At 44.2% G+C, this 19,478-nt stretch overlaps 2 protein-coding genes across 8 annotated transcripts in view; one reads left to right on the top strand and one right to left on the bottom strand.

Moving 5' to 3' along the window:
• The window catches only part of Pura (Puratrophin-1-like), an 87,289-nt gene that overhangs the window by 38,519 nt on the left and 29,292 nt on the right, over window positions 1-19,478 (bottom strand). Inside the window, exons 1-3 of one of the 7 annotated variants that reach the window (XM_070208096.1) lie at window positions 12,936-13,684; window positions 1,065-1,973; window positions 687-1,016 (exon numbers count right to left, since the gene is read on the bottom strand). In XM_070208096.1, the coding sequence (XP_070064197.1) occupies window positions 687-1,016; window positions 1,065-1,973; window positions 12,936-13,115 (1,419 nt within the window). In that variant the 5' untranslated portion in view covers window positions 13,116-13,684. Of the gene's footprint in view, window positions 1-686; window positions 1,017-1,064; window positions 1,974-8,373; window positions 8,670-12,935; window positions 13,685-19,478 lie in introns of those variants that run through there. The other 6 variants (XM_070208094.1, XM_032434402.2, XM_015175660.3 and 3 more) reach the window with 6 other exon arrangements.
• t-Grip84 (testis-specific gamma-tubulin ring protein 84) lies at window positions 15,575-18,255 on the top strand. The gene has a single exon (XM_002046643.4). It carries the CDS (start codon window positions 15,673-15,675, stop codon window positions 17,848-17,850), a length of 2,178 nt encoding a protein of 725 aa, XP_002046679.2. The 5' UTR covers window positions 15,575-15,672; the 3' UTR covers window positions 17,851-18,255.

Raw genomic sequence — 19,478 nt, 5'->3', positions numbered from 1 at the left:
ATATAAATATTTAAGAGCTAACTGCAAAGATATGCATGTATTTGCAGTCACATTTAATTAACCTCCCGACACAAGCTTCAATTTATATGAACTTTAACTAATTACTAGCTCAACTTACTAAAATAGTGCAAAATTGTTTATAATTTTGTAGAATTACTAAATTTTGTATTTCCCGCCTCATTAATTCTTAGTTTTTTATAAGGCTCTTTGGCTTGCGATATGCTGCATTCTGTTCCTGCTGTTCATAAATTATTTATCTTTTTTACAGGCGATTTTTTGGGTCATCTGACTGCTTTGTTGGCTTTGCAGAAAATAGATCTGCTGAAAGTAGCCATAAAAACTTTGGCTATTGTTCGATTAAATATGCATATGCATAAACCATCCCCAATCTCATACCCATTCCCATTCCCATTCCCGTGCCCATTCCCATTCCCGGTCCCGTTCCTATTCCCATTCCCATTCCCGTTCGCAAACCCCATGCAATTCACATTTGTTATTTTCATTTCCATAGCTGGGGATCGTTAAATTGCTCATGCGCTAATTTGCGAGCCTGGAGAAACGCACACACTAAATGATAGATCTCTGGCATTCTATCTGGCAATCTGTTGCGATCTGCGAGGTGGGGTTCTCAGCTGGGGGGGGAGTTTGGCGAAGGAGGAGGCCTGTTGGGTCTGTGGGGCACTTACCTCGCCAATTTGATGAGTGGCGCGCAGCTTGGCGGCAATTTGCGCAAATTTGCATAGGTATCGCTGCTCGAAACTGGGCAGGCAGCCCTCGAAATGGCCTAGGAGGAGCTCACGTGCCTGGCGCATTAAAATCGCACGCGTGCGTGCCCAGTAGATGGGATAAATGTGCGACAGATGCCTGTCAATCAGTTCAGCCAGCATGACATCCACATCCACAGTCAGCTCCGTCGCACTCCTAGCTCCAGCTTCAGCTCCAGTTCCAGTTACAATTGCCTGCTGTGGGCACATTAAGTACGCCCCAAAAAGAGAAAAAGGGCCCATGTTAGTGGGCTAACAATTGTTGTTGTTGTTGTTGTTGTTGTTGCTGTTGCAGGTTACCTGGCCAGCCTGCTGCTCCTCTTGCACCTCGTGCACCTCTTGCTGCTCCTGTGGCACCCTCAGCTCCTTTTCTGTTTCGCAGTCGCTGCTGTTGGCATCGCTGCTGGACTCCTGCGGCGCGGCAGGCGCTCGACGCAGACTCAAGTCGAGCGGCATGCAGTCGATATATGCGCTGGCTGAATCTCTGCTGCCACAGCTGGAGTCCTCCTCCTCCTCATCCTGCTCCTCCTGCTCCTCCTCTTTCTCCTCTTTAGTCTCGGCAGTCTCCTCTTCGCACTCTATCTGCACTATTGTGGGTGCTGTTCCTTCGTTCTTGATCATTGTAATTGTTGTTGTTGTCGTTGTTGTTGCTGCTGTTGCTGCTGTTGTTGCATTTGTTGCTGCTGCTGTTGTTGCTGTTGTCGCTGGTCTGCTCTGCTGACCCGTTAGGCGTTGCTTGCATTTCTTTAGATAGCTGCGTACCCGCGACTTGCTGCGGTTCACAGTTGTTGCTGTTGCTGGGCATTGACAGCACACATAATTAGCATTTGGTTTGGCCAGCGCCGACAGCTGCTCCGCCTGCTCTGGCTGCTGCTGCATCGTCTCCAGTTGCGCCTCATCCTCTTCCAGCTCCTCTACAAACTCGTCGCGCGCTATTGGCGCTGTGTGGCCAGCTCTGGCCTCGTTCATGTCGTTGTTGTTGCTGTTGTTGTTGGCCGTGTCCGTGTCCGTGTCCGTGTCCATGTCCGTGTTCATGTTGTCCATGTCGATGGCCACTGCTAGCGGCGCCGCCGTCGCGGCCTGGCCATCGATTTGAGTGTCACTCAGCACCAAGATCTCGCTTAAATGGCCCTGATCCACTAATTCGGCTCCTGGGTCGCCGTTTGTTGCAGTTGTTGTTGTTGCTGCTGTTGCCTTGTTTGTGTCAGTCTGCATTGGGCGAAAAGACAGCAACAGAAAGCGAATATATATAAATAAAATACACACAAGCAAGGGTAAAGAGTTAATGCATTTTGTTCATAGCACTGTTGTACTTTACGGAACCCTTTAAATAGTATTTAAATTAGATCGGGATTTTAAATATCCTTTGTGAATTACAAAAATCAACAAGCAACAAAAAGAAACAGAGAGCGTTAAAGCAGGGGTACATGATAATGAAAATAACCGAACAGAGTTCAAAGAACTGTTTAAATAAAAGTTGCATAATGAAAATCGCATAGAACGGCGATGTAAAGAAGCGAAGGAGTGAGAAGGTAAGAGAAAGAAAGTAGGAGACTGAATGAATTCATAGAATGTTTAAAGATTTTAATGAGTTTTTTGAGATAAGTTAGAAAATTTTCGAAGTAAGTTAGAAGTGAGAGTGAGGGGAAGGCTAGAGAGAAAAGAATGAATTACAGAGAGATTAAGGAACAGAGAGAGTTAGAGAGAGAGAGATAGAGAGAGAGAGAGAGAGAGAGAGAGAGAGAGACAAACGCTATGAATAATTGTCATAATATTATCCCGAGTTAAGATTATAAGTTGAAGGAACACTACAAATGTTTGAGAAATAATTTTTTTTGGTTTTAAACTTATTTTTCTGAGCTTTCCCAGTAACATAAATTGCTGCACTTGGCTGTTAAACATGTGTGTTTACCTAAAATAGGGTGTGCTTCCAATTGGGGGCACAAAAACAAAATAAAAAGGTTCTTCGAGCACACACAAACACACACAGGGTTGGGTTGCCTGGGGCTACCCGGGTGACCGGGTGCATGTTAAAAGTTAAACAAAAAATCAATTGGGGACAACATTGATCCGATTTCACACAGAGCCACAGACAACAGAATGGGCGTGGCATGGCATGGAGGGGGCGTTTGCGCTTAAGTAAAATACAAGTAAAAACAAATGCAATCGCAGCAGTTGGCAATTGCAGTTGGCAGTTGCAGTCGCATTTGCATTGCATGACAATCAAATGACTTTGGCAAAGCTCAAAACGTCAAATGTTTCGCATGTTGTTGTTGTTGGTCTCTTGGTTGTTATTGTTGTTGTTACTGTCATAGGTCAAGTGTAGCACAGTAGAATTCACTTTCTTTTGCACACACTGCGCAAATTTGCGCAGTGAAAGTGGCCAAAAAGTGGACAACGCCATCGCCGCCGCCTCCTTTTTGACCATAACACATAACAATGCGATTGGATTTGGTTTTGGGATTTTGAATTTGAATTTAGCTTTTGGCTAGCCGACCCACAACAAGAAAAAAATGCTTAAAATTTCGGCTGACAATGTGACACTTTGTGGCTAAGCGACCGCTTGCCATATAAGCCGCACAGGCACGCACATGCAACACTTTTTTTACTGCTGCCCACACACAACACACACACACCTAGAGAATTGGCAAACGCGTTGTCCGCACCGCTTTGTGTTGGCCACTAACTGTTTTGCATTTGTTGTCCTGTGCTTAGTCCTAGCCGGAGCTCTAGACTGGCCGCCAGATGTCGCCAGTGGCATGCGCATGCGCCACAATAAATTGCCAACAGCAGGCGGCTACTTTTGAAGTGCGCCCCAAAAATAAATACCAATAAATATATCAGCTAAAATATTGTACATTTGTGCCAGTTTCTGGCGAGCCACCATTGCCATGGCCACAACAGCAGCAAAAGCAGCAGCATCCAATTTGCAGCCGGACGCAGCTCATCAATTAATTAGCCTGGCCCGGGCTGAGACTGGGGCCGCCCGGAGGCGTCTTTATGCGTGCGTGCGTGTCTGGTGCGGCAGACTGGGTCTTGGTCTTGGGCAGTGGGTCGCGGCGAGTTGGCCAGGTTTTATTGGTCAGTGGCAGGCAAATCAAAGAAATGTGTTGCGCCCAGCTCAGCAGCCAGCATGGCCATTAAAGGAAGGTCGCTTCAGTGCATCGCGGACCAGTTACTAACCTTGCGGCGCGCTTGGAATTGCTTTTCATTTGATGCAAACACACAAAAACACACACACATATATATATATATATAGCTATATATATTAAATAGCTGCCAGACATTGACTTCTCACGCGTATCCAGTTACTTGGCTGACCCACATCGGAAATCAAAAGCCCAAATCTAAGCTGGAAAATTAATTTCGTATGCGAGCTGCTTGTCACATTTGTGCTAATCAAAACATTATGACTGCGTTTTCTTTTATTAATTGGACAAGCCGATTGCCGCTGCTGCCGCCGCCAGCATCCAGGTCTTCCACTTGGCAACCTAGACACCTGCCCACTAAAAACAAATTAAATTTATTGCGTGTGATTTTGATAGTGGCAAAAGACAAGCGGAATACACGAAAATATTGCGTCAGTAACTAATTTGTTAGCAACTGGCTAACGGGGCGCCACATTTGTGTGTACGAGTGTGCGAGTGTGTGTGCGTGTGTGTGTGGACATTGAATGTGGCCAAGTGGTTGCGTTGGCGGTGCAAATTGCAATTGCGCCCTCACCACAAATGGACTCGCATTGGAGACACATTTGAGTGCCTCTATGTGTGCGTGTGTGCAAGTGTGCATGTGTGTGTGTGTGTGTGTGCGTGTGTGTGTGCGTGTGTGTGTGCGTGGGTGGCCACTGCAACTGCTCCCGCTCCCCAAATTAAGCGACAGCCGCAGCCAAAAAAGAAATTGAAAATTACTAGAGTCTACAACTCGCAACTCTTGGACTCCAACTCCATCTCCAACTCCGACGCGTTAATGGCTTGGCCTAACCTCTGACTGCCCACTCCCCTCCCCTCCCACCCTCCTTCTTCCCACCTTCCCAAACGAGAGAGAAATGAATTGGTCGAGTCTCTGGCTATGGCTGTAAATGGACTTGTTGTGAGAAAACCCATTTGCATGCTAAGCAGTTACACAAAAAATCAAAAAATTGTAAAATCAAAACAATCAAGAAATAAAATAAAAATGCTCGTAATATCGTGTGACATGTGACAAGGTGTAAACGAATGCCGTATACCCTGCAAAGTGCGAGCTAACGATTGCATGACGCGCATTTTAAGTGGCCCAAAGCAGACGGGAATTTAATTTAAATCAATTCAACTTAAATCGATTGACAAAGAGTGCAGCCAAAATGACTTAAAATAAATAAAACCAGAATAATAAAGATAAGTTGAAGTTGGCAAGGGCAAACATTTAAGGCAACTGCTCCTTAATTGGTTAACACAATAAAATAAATAAAAAAATAAATAATAATAAAGATAATTAATCGAGAAAGTAGCTTTATGTTCGACACGCCAAAGATAGCTTTTGCAGGGGAGAAGAAAAGATTCAGCTTTTCGAGCGATTGTTCCTATGACAGCTACATGATATAGTGGTCCGATCCGGCAGCAGCAAAAATATTAAAGACAACTTTTAAGGCAGTTACAGGCTCATAGTATGTGTATAACTTTAAGCTCAAACATTGCATTTATTTGACAGTTGCCAATTTTGAATAGAGTACTAATTTAGCCCACATTTTGATTGTGAAAACATTTACAGGCTGACAATGTTTTCAGTACAAGGGGCAGTTGTAAATTGAAAATTGAATTGTCTAAAAAGAATTCAAAGATATGGCAATGATTTTAAATAAAATGAGCTGAAATTAAAGGCGAATCGCTGGCTCAAACCACGAACTTTAACAGAGCAGTTTCTTGTTATAATCATAAGCAATATATAGAGCTAGAAGTAGACGAGATGAGATGACGACAGACAGCTGGAAGAGCATAAGAGTATATCGACTTCGCTGTGAATGCTGCTCGGCAATTTATGCCCTACTGGGTGGTCTACTTTATGAAGGTATCTAATAATATTTGTAGCTAGCACTTCAATTAAAAGCTGATTACCAATCGCAGATCGGGTTACATTTTAATATAGATATGTCTGCATATACGATATGATATGATATAATGCGCTTATGATTTTTTTGAGTGAGCAGTTCTTCATGCATTTCCTTGTGCCGTGCAGCTTATCAGTGGCGCCTTTTCCGGCTTTTGCCCTATCGTAACTCCGGCCAAAGTCCGAGTTTGTATTAAAAGAGATGCCGTTTTTATTTATTTACTTTTTTTTTGTATGCCTTTTGCCGTATTGCAATTGGGCATGCAAAATGTTTGTATTCAAACCGAATGCGTTGTTGAATTTTTCATGAGTTTTTCCCACGTTGTGCGTGCGCGCGCGGGAAAATATTAAACTTAAACAGTTTTCATGTCTCGCTGTCGCTCTCCGTGGCTCTTTCCTCAGTTAACAGCTTCGAAGGCGATTTGAAAGCCGTTCAGCGGCAGACTTGTGGCAGTTGCTGCTGCTGTTGCTGTTGCTGTTGCATGTCTCAGTTTTTTGCATGATTTCTGGTTAAAATGCAAAACTTACTTAGTTGCAATAAATAAATATGCATGGGATGGCTGGCAAACAATGTGGAAAACGGCAACCGAAAACTGACGAGCGGATGCACAAAGCAGCGTCCCCCACCTAACAGGCAACAACGTGGCAACAACAACTAAAGCGAGGCAACAACCAACAACAACAACAACAACAACAACATTCATTGCAATTAGCCGCAACTGTAGGCAGCCAACAATTTTTATTTGCTTCTCCTCTTTTTTTTTTTGGGTTTATTGGCCATCGAGTGCCACTGCGCCTGCCCCCACCCCTACTCCATGTCCGTGCAACAAATGAGGCACTGATAAATATTATTAGCGCATTGGCGGCCGTTGCGCGGTTCACTGGCTCTGCTGCCTGCCACATTTGCGGCCATAATCGCAATTTATTTAAATGCGAGCGTGTGTCTAGCTTCAGCGGGGGGAGGGTTGGTTGGTGTGGGACTGTGGCAGGAGCCGCTGCTGCTGCTGCTGCTGCTGCTACTGCTGCTGCAACCGGTGGCAGCCAGTCCACAATTAATATCGACATTTTAACACTTAGCGCTGACTTATTGCATCTCTTAACTGTGTTTTTTTTTGTTTTTCGTCTCTTGGCCAGATTGTTATTATCAATGGGGCAGACAGTACGTTTAAGCCGGCAAGCGAATCGGACAAATGCCCAAATGGCCATTGGCCAACAAATCGGCTCTCGAGTCTCGGGTCTGGCCTGTTGGTGGTCCCGTCTCCTGCTCTTCATATCATATCAATAAAAAAAATTACGAGCACGTCAATTGCGGCAACTTTTTAGTTTGTCTTTTTGGCGCTTTCGTTTTTCTGCATCGGTTTTTTTTTTCCTTCTTCTGTTGGCCACCTAAATCTGCTTCATTTCCTTCGCATTAATTGCGGCTCGCTTTGGCTTCGCTTTTATGTGCGGGAAATGTGCTGTCAATGTTTTCTACTTTATCTACTACAAAAACAAAAATTAATTCAAATAATTATTTTGAGTAAAATAAATTAAAATCAAATTAGAGCAAGTGCGAAAAGGCGTTCCGCGGGCAAATCAATTCCATTTTCAGAAAGATAACAGTACAAAATATATTAATGCATACATGTATACACACATGCATACATACACTAACATTCATTCACTCATTCATACATACATACATACATATATACATACATACATACATACATACATACATACATACATACATCCATACATACATACACTAGCATACATACATACATTCATACAAACATACATACACACATACATACATACACGCAGAAAAACACACACAGAGAGACACTTCACTTGCTATCAAAGCCTGACGAACAGCAGGGCCTACTTGAATTCATGAGAATCGCGTAGTAGGGCGCTATTTAAAAATACGTTTTATTAAAAGTGCAACTTTCCGCCAAGGAAAGTAAATTGTTTTTTATATAGAATGCATACATACTTATGCATATCTGCATGCATGCATGCATGACACATTCATGTTACATGCATAGATTTGTCTAAGTTATGGCATATGAAAATTTATGAAGAGCAAAGGACGTTGGCTTAGACATGCAATTTATGTGCTAAACGTTTCAAAAATCAGTTCTTGAAACAAAGACCTAAATAAAAATGTTGTCATGCCATGGCCAAAAAAGGGTTTTCCCCGTGGGAATCGCTTAAGTTTTGCCAAAGTGATGGGCGTCTGTTGTAAATGGGTTTGATATGATATCGTGTCTTGATCTCTCAATTTGAGCGCTTAGTTATGAGTAATTGTGCAACATAAATCTGCAATTACACGCGAGCTCAACTGGCAAATATGGATCTGTGCCGTTACAAATTACTCAATTTAAATCAATAAAAGCGCAGCTCAGGCAACAGGCTGTTCCATATACCAGATGACCCCCAAGCCCATGCCCAGACCCAGACCGAGACCCAATCCCGTAACCAATTCCATTTTCAATTCCATTTCCATAAGCTATTGTGGATGCCCCAAAGCGAAGCCACCTACCGTTGCAATGGCCGCATACGAATGCCAGATCAATGTCGGCCTCAGTGGCTGCTGCGTATTGTGGCCCAGGCCCAGGCGCAGGCGAGCATATTGCTTCATGAATAGTTTCCAGATTACATAAGACATCTCGCTGCTGCAATTGACGAGGGCGCCGGTGCGGGAGGGTGAAAGACTCATAAAGATCGATGCGCGCCGCTCGAGATATCCACATGCAAATTATATGCGTGCCACAGTGCCAGGAAACCGTCTCCAGACTGGGCCAGGGCCTGAGCTCGGCTCGACGCTGGGAAGGGTTGCGGGGCACGCTTAATGCGTAGTTTGTGTTGCGTTTATTGTTTTCATAAATAAAGAAAATGCTGTAAGAAACGCGAGAAATGACTCGACTTGCCGCGACTCAACTCAACTCGACTCGCCTCGAATCGCCTCGACTCGCCTCGTACTGGCTGCCACTCCGAAATTTGTCGGCTTACATTATTATTATTATTGCTTATTATTATGGCAATGGCGATTCACTTTACAAAAGACAGATTCACTTCATTTTTCACGAAAACAAAAAACCAACAAAGCCGTAGTCAGTCGGATTTTTGTATTATTTTAATATTTATTTACATTTGAGCATTTTGCATAACGCGCGGGTCACGACGGAAATCGTCGGCTGGCAATTTATCAATACATAGTTGTTGTTTTTTTTTTTTTATTTTTTTAACTTTTTTTCTTTTTAGCCTAGAGCCAAGAGACAGCGCCAGAAAGGTTCAGGTCCCCAGCTACGTGCAGTGTGCGAGGGGCCAAAAAATAGTCGAGAAAAAAAAATTGGCAGAAAAAACCAAATGAAAAACGCGCCAAAAAATCAAAACGCGCACAAAATTTTTGCGGGGGGCGTTGCGCGATGCGAGCGACGAGATCAATGGGAAAACGCGCCGGGATTTGGCTCTGGGCAGGGCCAGACACACAGGTATTGGGGTCTGGTTATACTCCGACTCCGACTTCAGCTGGGCGCTGCGAATGCGATGTGTCCGCGTCTGTCCGGTGGAAAACAAGTTCAAAGCGTTTGCGGCGCGCAACTAAATTGAAATGAGTCGAGCGCCAAATGGAAAAGCCGCACACACGCCCCACACACACACACACACACACACACACACACACACACACACACACGCACACACACAGAAATAGCTGAGAGGGTGTTCAACACACACTGGCACAAGCGGATACACACCCAGCACATAGATACACTCGCCCATTGCCAGGCTTGAATGATTTTCCATGCGTGCGAACGATTTTCAATGTGAATCCGCTGAACGAATGAATCGCGCTTGAATTGATTGAATGCCAGTCAGTCAGTCGAATTCCAAATAAACAAATACACTATGCTACAGCATAACTTAAATTCACATAATTATATAAATATAAATAAATATATGGGGACATTTTATTATTAAATTATATTAATAAATGTTAACTTTTGTTATTTAATAATCAAAAAATTACTCAAGATCGAACCGAATTTGTTTTCTTTAAATCAAACTATGCCGATATGCCGTGTAATTAAATTTGATTAGCCAAGGCTTGAACGCGTCCTTGTAGCACAACCAGATACCCGAACCAATATTAAGACGAGTCAATGACTCGAACCGAACCATCGAACATGTTTGATGTAGTTGCAGGCCATGCATTGCATGTTAGGAGCGTGCTAAATTTGAAATTTCTTCAATCATTATATCTCTAACCTATATATTTAATACAATTTGATATCAAATTATAACTGAGTAGTCCCATCTACATTTTGCTTAAGTTGACACCCGCTCTGTCGAACATTCATAACTAAATAAATAAATGACTTGCTTTGAATAACTAACAAACGAAGAATATTCAAAAACAAAAGTTTTTAAAAATATAATAGTATGAATGCCTTGCTGTTAAGACTGGAACGTAATTGTTCTCGGAACGTATTATTAATTATTCCTAAACAGAAACAGAAACCCGTCTCTAAGTAATATTCAAATTCTTTTTATCACTTTAGGCACCCCGTTCTTATGGACGTTGTTTTATTGTGTTGCATAGTGATGGATGAATTTGCCGCTAACAACAACACACCCACATTTGCTGGGCACTGGGGAGAGAGGGCATTTCTTTTTATTGTTTGTTAGTCTGTTTTGCTGTGTGCCGAGGGGAGTCTCATTGTTTGCCTTGCGCTCCCCTCGACCATGCCCCCGTCGGACATTGTTAGCCATAATTGCGAAGTGCCAAGCGCATAGAGCGACATCTGCCAGCGCCTTGAACTTGGCAAAAATAAAATACTCGAATAGTTTCCACACTACGCTCGGGTACTCGCTATCCGCCTTTTGACAGGCCCTTTGTTTACCGCACACAGAATGGTTTTATGCTCGATTCCCCGGTATTCCGCGTGATTTCGATTATCGGAACATGCGATTTTTGTTTACAGCCAGCCCAGGCCGAGCGCTTAAGTGATGAGAAATAAACATTTGGACAGCGTATAAATATTATATTTTTTATTTCACAACCAGACCGAAACTGTGTGTGAGAAATGCCACACGCCAAATACTCTCTCCTAAGCTGGAACTAGATCCTAAGATCTCTCAAATACTGATCACATCTCTGATCAGCTGATCAGTTTCAATTGAGATCTGAACTCATTCAATGTGAATTTCCGCCAGTTGTTACTCAATTAAATTGTGAGTCAATTAATGATGCCAGCACTTTTCTAATTAGATACAATAGCTATAATTAATGTGTTGGAAATGCTTTAAGCCAACAATTATCTCATATGACATTAAACCTAGTTTAAAAACCAGATTTAGAACTTTAGCAGGCTAAGCGGGGCTGCTAAGTTGGCACCAGAAATTACAATTTACTTTTCGATGAATCATAAGCAGGATATCGAAAAAGCAACTAAAGGAATCCAGCGTAAAGGTAGCGCGCTGGTTCAAACTCTGAAGCGAACCCGCCAAATTGATTATTGAACTTATAATAAATTATAATAAGTAATTAATTAATAATAATTAAAACCCTTAACTCAGATAGGCCAGTATGACACGAGTCTAAGTAAAATAGTTGCAATCGTATGCATCCGACTGCACCATACTCTGTTCACAATTAAAGATCTTAAACCAGATCGAAAAGAGAACTTCTTGAATAGAGTTTCTTAGACTGTTGACTTTCAAACTGTTGCCAATATAAGAGGTAAGAGGTAATTTCTAGACTGTCTAGTAGATATATAGACCTGAACGCTTCTTGAACACCCTTTTTATAGACTATCTAACTGTAAATGTAAAGCAGTGTCTTTCAAATAGGCGGCAATTATGCTGTCCCGATCTTTAGACTCTCTACAAGTGGCACAAAAAATTATAATATTTTATCTGAAGCCAATATTGACTTAATATAGTTATATATACCGAATTCCAATAAACTGCCTAACGGACAGTTTGAATATAATATCATAAAACTCATATACTCTTTTGCATTTGATGAACAGGGTATCAAAACAAACTACCGTTACTATCATTCTAGCTGCTTTTAAAATATATTCTTGAATAACTTCAGTTCAAACTTTGTGCAATTTTCAGGGAATAAATATAGCCGCAGAATATGCGTTAATACCAAAGACCAAGTCTTTAACTGCAATACTGCAATATTGGGTGTGAAAAGGGAAACAAATATTGTATTAGATTTTGCCCAAAACCAGTTGACCCTTGTTACCCAATTCAATGGGTTAGGGGTGTTGCAAAGCCATACTCGCATATCATGGCAATAGAAAACTCTTTGATATGCTCGCAGCGTCTGCCGTACTCTCCCCTTAAACGTGTTGTGCCTGCAATTTGCCTGCTTATGAGCAGCTACAGCAACACGCCCAAACGAAACTATTTCGAAATCGCGCAAATAATTGCCAAAAATGCACAAAACTATAGAAATTCAACAAAAACATGAAAACTTTCATTAAAAATCGCATAAATTTGATTTCTAACAATGCGGCTAAAATGCTGTACAGTTAGTTTGAATTGATGATAAGACGGGCAGAACTGTTTTTCAAACTGACAGCGATAATCGCTCAAACTGGGGACAGGCGCAGGCACAGGCCAAACATGCAAAATAGCAACAACAACAACAACAAGAATGCGGCTCACGGCCAGGCCAGATAGGGCCAGGCCAGGCTGGTGGACACACCTACCTCTGGCGTGGCCCATAAGCGGAAACGGAACAAAGCGGCAGACAGTTGGCGACTACGTCACGGCCGGGGGGAGAGTTGTCGTTGTCGTAACGGGGGGGTTGAGCTTTTGACGTCTACAGTTTTGGAGAAATTGTAGCAAGTCACGCCAATGCGAAAAGCTTGAACCCTTTCGCAGGAAAAACAAAATTAGCTGCAAAATTGCGCCGAAAATTATTGGCTTTAATTGAATTTATGCCGGACTACGTCCGTCGCATTTAATTGAATTCCAGAGAAATTAAGCGTTAGACAAAAATCAATTAGTTTGATGGAGTTAAATAAAATAAAATGGGGTTGAAATTTACAGTTGACCCACTTTGGTCACACTCAGGACACTCACCCGCTGCTGCTGCTGCTGTTGACGTCGACGCGGCAGCGCCAAACGCTTTTTAATCCATTTGAGCGTCGTTTGACGACTGCGTGTTAGCGACATGCTGCAAAAGCTCCACACGTGCAGGATCAGCACCAGGATGCACTGCAGCCACTCGACGCACTGCTCGCGCGTTGGCAGACGCAACATTAAGCACAACAACACACTCCGACTGAATGCGGCAACAACAATTTCATCACTTTCGGGCAGAGCGACAGAGACAGAAACACTTCAAGTCGCTTGCACTTGGCGCTCTTTTGGCAAAGCTTTTGCACAATATTTCGTGTATGCGTTTACTTTAAGCACTTTTCAGCTGCTGCTTCTTCTTATTTCTTAATAGCACTTGCGATTTACGGAGGGCGTGAGCTGCGCGGGGGCCTCTCTGGCAAATACTTATTATTAGCGCGGACGGGACGCGGACACCGTTGTTACTTCAGTTGCGATTGTTGTTTGACTGAGAATGCGGTCGCGTTTGGCGCTGCTGCTGCGACAGCGCCGACTGCGAGAGCGGCTTAGACCGAGACCGAGAGTGTTGCAGTAGGCGCAAATTGTCACCAATGCGACACCTTGTAGTTGCTGTTGTTTTTGTAGCTTTTGCTATTGTTGATATTGTCGCTGTCTGCGTGCACGTTTTGTTTATAGCTTGTGTGCGTGTGCGTGAGTAGCGCCCAAGAAAGTAAATGCGAGCGTATAAATAATGCAATAAGCAAAAGCGAAACAACAAGTAGACAAAAAAAAAAAAAAAACCCGAAACCTTAAACAGCACTTTTTTGCAGTCAGAGCACATCGCACTTCAAAGCCGGCGTCGCTGTCGCTGCCGCCGTCACAGTTAAGCCCAGCCCTTCTCTAGGCCGCGGTCGCTGCCTAAACTGAAATTAAGCTTTGCACTCAATTTGATTGTCAGCAGCAACATTCAAATATATGCATGCCAGAGGAGCTTTTGTTGTTGTTGATGTTATTATGATAGACCGAAGCACAGTGGTTGATAGTAAGAGTGAATAGGCATGAATTAAACAAAGGCAATGTATCGAACACTACTTGTTACATATAATACATAACATTGAAATTATGAAATAAAATAAGTATGTCAATAAATTTAACATATTCTGTTTAATTTTTAGTAATAATTTAAAATTACATGCATATGGCACCACAGTGCCTTGAATACATGTGGGTGCTTTTACCTACTCCCTGTCAAGACGATTAGTGAGAGAGCGCTAGAAGGAGAGAGAACGAAAACAAAAGCTCGTCGTGCATTTTGTGGCGATAGAAAAAAGAGGAAGCATCAGCAAACGCAACAGTAGCCCAAAAGCTTTATCGGTACTTCTTGTTGTTGTCATTGTTATTGTTATTTACTAGCTCGCTCACGTTGCCAATGCACTTTATTGTTGCTGTTGGCGTTGTCTTTGTTATTACGGTTATTTATTTATTTATGCTAATGTTGCTGTCGACGACGACGCCGCCGTCGACGCTGACGTTGCATTGTTTAGAATGAGAACAGCGAGACAACGACAACAACAACAACGACAAGTGGCACTCACGCGACAAAGCCCATAAATTAGGTGTTCTCATAGTTATCTGTGCGGCGTACTCTACAACAATATTTATTTATTTATTTATAAAGAAAGTGCATTGAGAGTTTTGGCTTTCCCAGCGCTGTGAGTTTTCGAATTGTGAAAAATTCTCAACACGTTTCCCGAACTGATCACGAAGGTGCACAGCTGATTCATGTGACTGGCTCAGGTATCCAATGCAAAAACCACCTGTGCGGCTGATGTCGCCGCTGGGTACGGCCTGGGCTCTGCCGTGGGTACGTGCCACTTGCCACTGCCACTGCCACTAAATGAATACTGTTGCCAGTTTTTTGTTGAATGAATTGTGATGCCGGCTCATTCATAAGTTAGCCATAGCCTGGCACGGCTCGCAGGTGTTAAATGGATGGCATGGCATCAGGTTTTAACCTTTAGCATGAGTATCTATCATAAATTCATGCGATACTCTAGAGTGACAGCAAAACTGGCATAAGCTTAATAAAATACCCTTATTGCAGATAAGGAACCGTTATGCTAAATACACATGCACATTTGTTTTGTGTGTACAGCATGCTATACCCTGTTCACATTAGACAGCCAGGTATATTGGTTTTTGGGCAGTCTTCTTGAGGGATTTAAAAACTGATTTATATAGATATTTATATTGATATATTAAATTCGGGATAGATGGACATGGTTTTAAAACTCAAGCAGAGTATTGCAAAGTCGCTAGCACCCGATTGCAAAGTATAAGAAGAAAGATGTTTAGATCTTATAAACTATATATACTCAGTACTCAGCATGAACATCCCATCCCACTCGGCTTAACTATGCCTGTCCGACCTCCCCTTCGTAAATATCTCGGAGACTCTTACAGCTAGATGCATGAAATTTGGTAGGTATGTTCTTATAGAGCACACACAGATTAAGAATATTCCATTTCAGTAATAGATTCATTAAAAATGCCTAGAACCTCTTCAAAATTTTCAAAATCTACGCAGCTTAGAGAAGTTTGTGCTAAGCCAAAAAAACTCTTCAATTGAAAGCAAGACAAGGGAAGGAATTCTGAACAGAATCCCCTTACATATGCTGGAATTTGAACGAATACACTTTTCCATTTTAATCACAATAATCAGGCAATATATATATATATATATTTTTTACCAATTGCCATAATGGATTCCGAAGAAGCAGAGAACGTGGCGCCGCGAGTACGCTTCCGTTTGGGCAAAGCTGAGGACAACGCGCCCAAGGAGGACGCCACGGAGCCGTCGGCTGATGTCAAGGAGCCCACGGAGGATGGGAGCACAGCTGGGCCGGCGCGTTTCAAGCGCAAGCTGGGCTCCTGGATATTCGAGAGCGTTGGCGGTTTCTATATGCCCACGGAGGACATTAGCAAGTTGCCGGTGCGTCGGCAGGAGCATCTGCTCATACGGGATCTGATCTATGCGTTCTCGGGTGTGCCCTCGTCGCACATACGCCCGGAGATACCCTACAAGGAGATCTCCCAGCTGCGCACCGATCAGGTCGACAAGGTGCGCTTCAAGATCGACGAGAGCTTCAGCGGCGCCTTTCGCTCCCTGGCCAACGAGCTGCTGCCCCTGATCGGCTACTATATCAATGTACAAAGCTTCATCGAGGACACCATCATGACGACCGGCTGCGCCCGCACCCTGGGCATTGCGCTGCACAAGAGCATGCAGCAATATTTCGAGCTGCAGGCCGGGCTCGAGACGCAGCTCCAGGAGCGCAAGCTGGATCTGCAGCAGCTGGTGCATCAGTTGCGACCCTGGCTAAAGATCATGCAGGCGCTGGCCAGCCTGACCAGCCGGGTGCGTCGCTCGGAGCTGAACAGCGCCCAGCTGCTCTCGCTGATGGACGAGCATCAGGCGCACTTCAAGTGCGAGCAGCTCAAGCTGATCCTCAGCGACGTCTCCCACTACTACATGAAGATGGTGCAGCTGTGGACGCAGAAGGGCGTGTTGTACGATGTGCGCCGCGAGTTCTTTGTCGAGGACACCAGCGCCAGCGACATGAGCAGCACTCTGCTCTCGCCCAAGCAGTGCTGCCACGCCTACTGGGCGCAACGCTATCGTCTGCACATGGAACGGCTGCCCAGCTTCCTGGCGGCGCATGCCGAGCGCATATTCCTTGCCGGCAAGTATCTGAACGTGCTGCGTCAGTGCAATGTGCAGATGAAGCTGATGCAGGCCTCGCTCACCTATGTGCCCCAGGTGGAGAGGGAGGGCGCGGCGAAGGTGGAGGGAGAGATGGAGGTGGAGCCAGCACATGTGGCGCTCATCCGCAGCAGCTATGAGCTGCCGGCACGCAAGCTGATCGAGCTGCTGGTCAAGGAGCAGCAGCTGCTGCAGCATCTGAACAATCTGCAGGATTACTTTCTGCTGAAGCGTCTGGAGCTGGTGGAGGCCGTGCTGGACAACTGTGCGGATCAGCTGCAGTGCAACGTGGACAGCCTGAAGCCGGAGAAGCTGCAGCAGATAATGCTGCAGCTGCTGCAGCAGAGCACAGATCCGCACAAGCATCTGCTGCGCAGCCAGCTGATGGACTGCGATGTGGCCACGCAGCTGGCCAGGCGCCTCAAGCGTCTGACCAAGCTGAAGCCGGAGCAGCATGCCGACCAGGAGCAGTCCAGCGAGGCGGAGGCATCCAGTGAGACGGAGTCCAGCCGGCTGCCGGCACAGCTGGCGCTCAGTGGCTATGAGGCCTTTACGCTGCGCTACGAGCCCAAGTGGCCCATCAGCCTGGTTATACACGAGGATGCCGTGGAGCAGCTGCAGCTGCTGCATCGTGTACTCTTCTATCTGCACTATGTGCTGCGACAAATGGGCGCCACCCCCAAGCACAGCGCGCGGGCCGATGCGCTGCTGGAGCGCATGACCGAGTGCATCCGACAGCTGGAGCAGCACATGACCAGGGACATTGTGCAGCCACGCTGGCAGACTCTGCTGGAGAGCGCACAGAAGGCACAATTTGTGGATGAGCTGCTGGAACAGTTCCAGGACACGCTCGACCAGTGCCAGCTGCTGTGCCTGTTTTCCGAGCCGGCGACGTTTGTGCGCGCCATCCACACGCTGGGCCAGCTTTGCCTTAACTACAGCAGCTTCATGGAGCGCCAGGGGAGCGGGCCGGACTTCGAGGCTGGCGTGGCCGAGTACGAGCAGGAGCTAAACAGCCTGCTCATTGGCATCCTGGATCTGCTCATCGAGCTGGCGCGGCCGAACAGCGCCAGCGGACATCTGGAGCGCGAATCCTGCAAGCAGCTGCTGCAGCGCCTCGAGCATGTTAGCCAGGATCTGGGCGACAGTTCCGCCTCCAGTGAGAATTCGTTTTAGCTTTACTTTTATTTTTGTGTGTGTGTGTGTGTGTGTGTTTCAGCCATGCCAAATTAACTGTGGCCCCCAAATTTCCAGTGTTTGCCCAAGCAAATTGCCCAATTGAGGTGTTCAGACTAGCTGGCAACAAGTTGCAATCATCTAACAACAAGTTGCAACAAGTCGCAGTTGCATCTAAAATCAATTTAAAAACTTCTCCCTAGTGCTAGAATTAACTTTGGCGAAAGGGACTAAAATTTATGAATTACTCGAGTTCTTTTCAGTTTTAAAAAGTAAAAGAAGACAAATAGTTCAGTTTTAATTAAATTAACAATAGTTGATCAATTGAAAAAATAATACAAAAAAAAATTGTACTGTTTACCAAATAAAAATATGCGATTAGGTCATGGCTGCAAGCCAAAACAATAAAGAGTGTTTCAGTGGGAAGATGAAGGGGAAGTATCCAAATATACGTACATACCACATTTGATGAAACTAGCTGTTGGTTTTCTCAAGTTATGCTTAAAAAGAAATGTTTACAAATCGATATATATCGATAGTTGGACTTTATCAGTCCGTAGTGAGGGAAGTTATTGAAAGAGTAAAATATTTGTTATCCATTGACTCGATACGAATGTGCACAGAAATTTTGTTGTATCTAGTATCTAGAATAAACCTCGATTTATGCTTAAAATATCGATTTTTATCGATATTTTTCGATTTTCTTAAATACTAGGAGATATCGACAGCAAAGTCAAAGTTAACGAGTCCTACGTATGAGAATATATGTATTTCAAATTTTAAGTATCTAGCTTTTGTAGTTTCCGACTTCCAACAGTTCAGACTATTCCGACTTTGCTTTCTATAGACTTACAGCTGTGGTATATTTTACAAATAAAAGATATAATTCCGGGTTCGAACCACTATCTTGGTCCGAATACAGCGCAGCCCACTTAGTGCGCACATAAATTCAGGCCACAGCTTGGAGCTGCGTACAATGGGCGTGAATAATCGATTTGTGTGCTTAATTTCTGTCCAGAGTGCGACTATTTATGCCAAGTCACGGCAGCGAATGCATCAAGCATTGATTTGCATAAGATCGTAAATTATTTTAAATGGCGGCAAAAGCGATTTTAGGCACTTGCTGTTCGCCTGTGCGCCTGGTCAGCTCCACCCCCCCCCCCCCCCCCCTCGCCACGACAACAATTTCAATTCAAAGGCCAATTGTTATGTAAATCTGGAAAATGCACTCACAGCCAGGTCGAATTCGCGGGCAGAGCCTCACGCAATGCTCTGCAGAAATCTTTTATGAATAAATATTAAAAAAATATGAAAAAAGGCATGTAAGAATGCAGCTGGCGAGTCGCTTGAACTGGCTGCTACCCTGTAGTCAAGCATATTTTTACTCAAATATATGTTAACGCGGTTATTGCCCGGCTTTATACGTGAATGAGTTTGAAGCAGTTTGCGTGAATATTGAAATTTCGCTCTTACCGCCTTTGATAACGAGTGCATTAAAATGCAAACAGAACCTAGTTTAGCATTAAGGTAATTCCATGAAACACCACAGGCAAAGGATAGACAAACGAACATACAATGTCAATATACCCTATTCACATAATGAACAGGGTATCAAAAACGGCAACTGC

This window comes from Drosophila virilis, chromosome 3 (genome assembly GCF_030788295.1).
Source record: "Drosophila virilis strain 15010-1051.87 chromosome 3, Dvir_AGI_RSII-ME, whole genome shotgun sequence".
In the NCBI taxonomy this organism is placed as follows: Eukaryota; Metazoa; Arthropoda; class Insecta; order Diptera; family Drosophilidae; genus Drosophila; species Drosophila virilis.
The sequence above is the reverse complement of the archived record's forward strand: the minus strand, read 5'-3'. Positions and strand labels throughout refer to the sequence as shown.

Excerpts from the sequence above, each read along its gene's own strand:
- t-Grip84 (XM_002046643.4), top strand. The coding sequence starts at position 15,673 with ATGGATTCCGAAGAAGCAGAGAACGTGGCGCCGCGAGTACGCTTCCGT.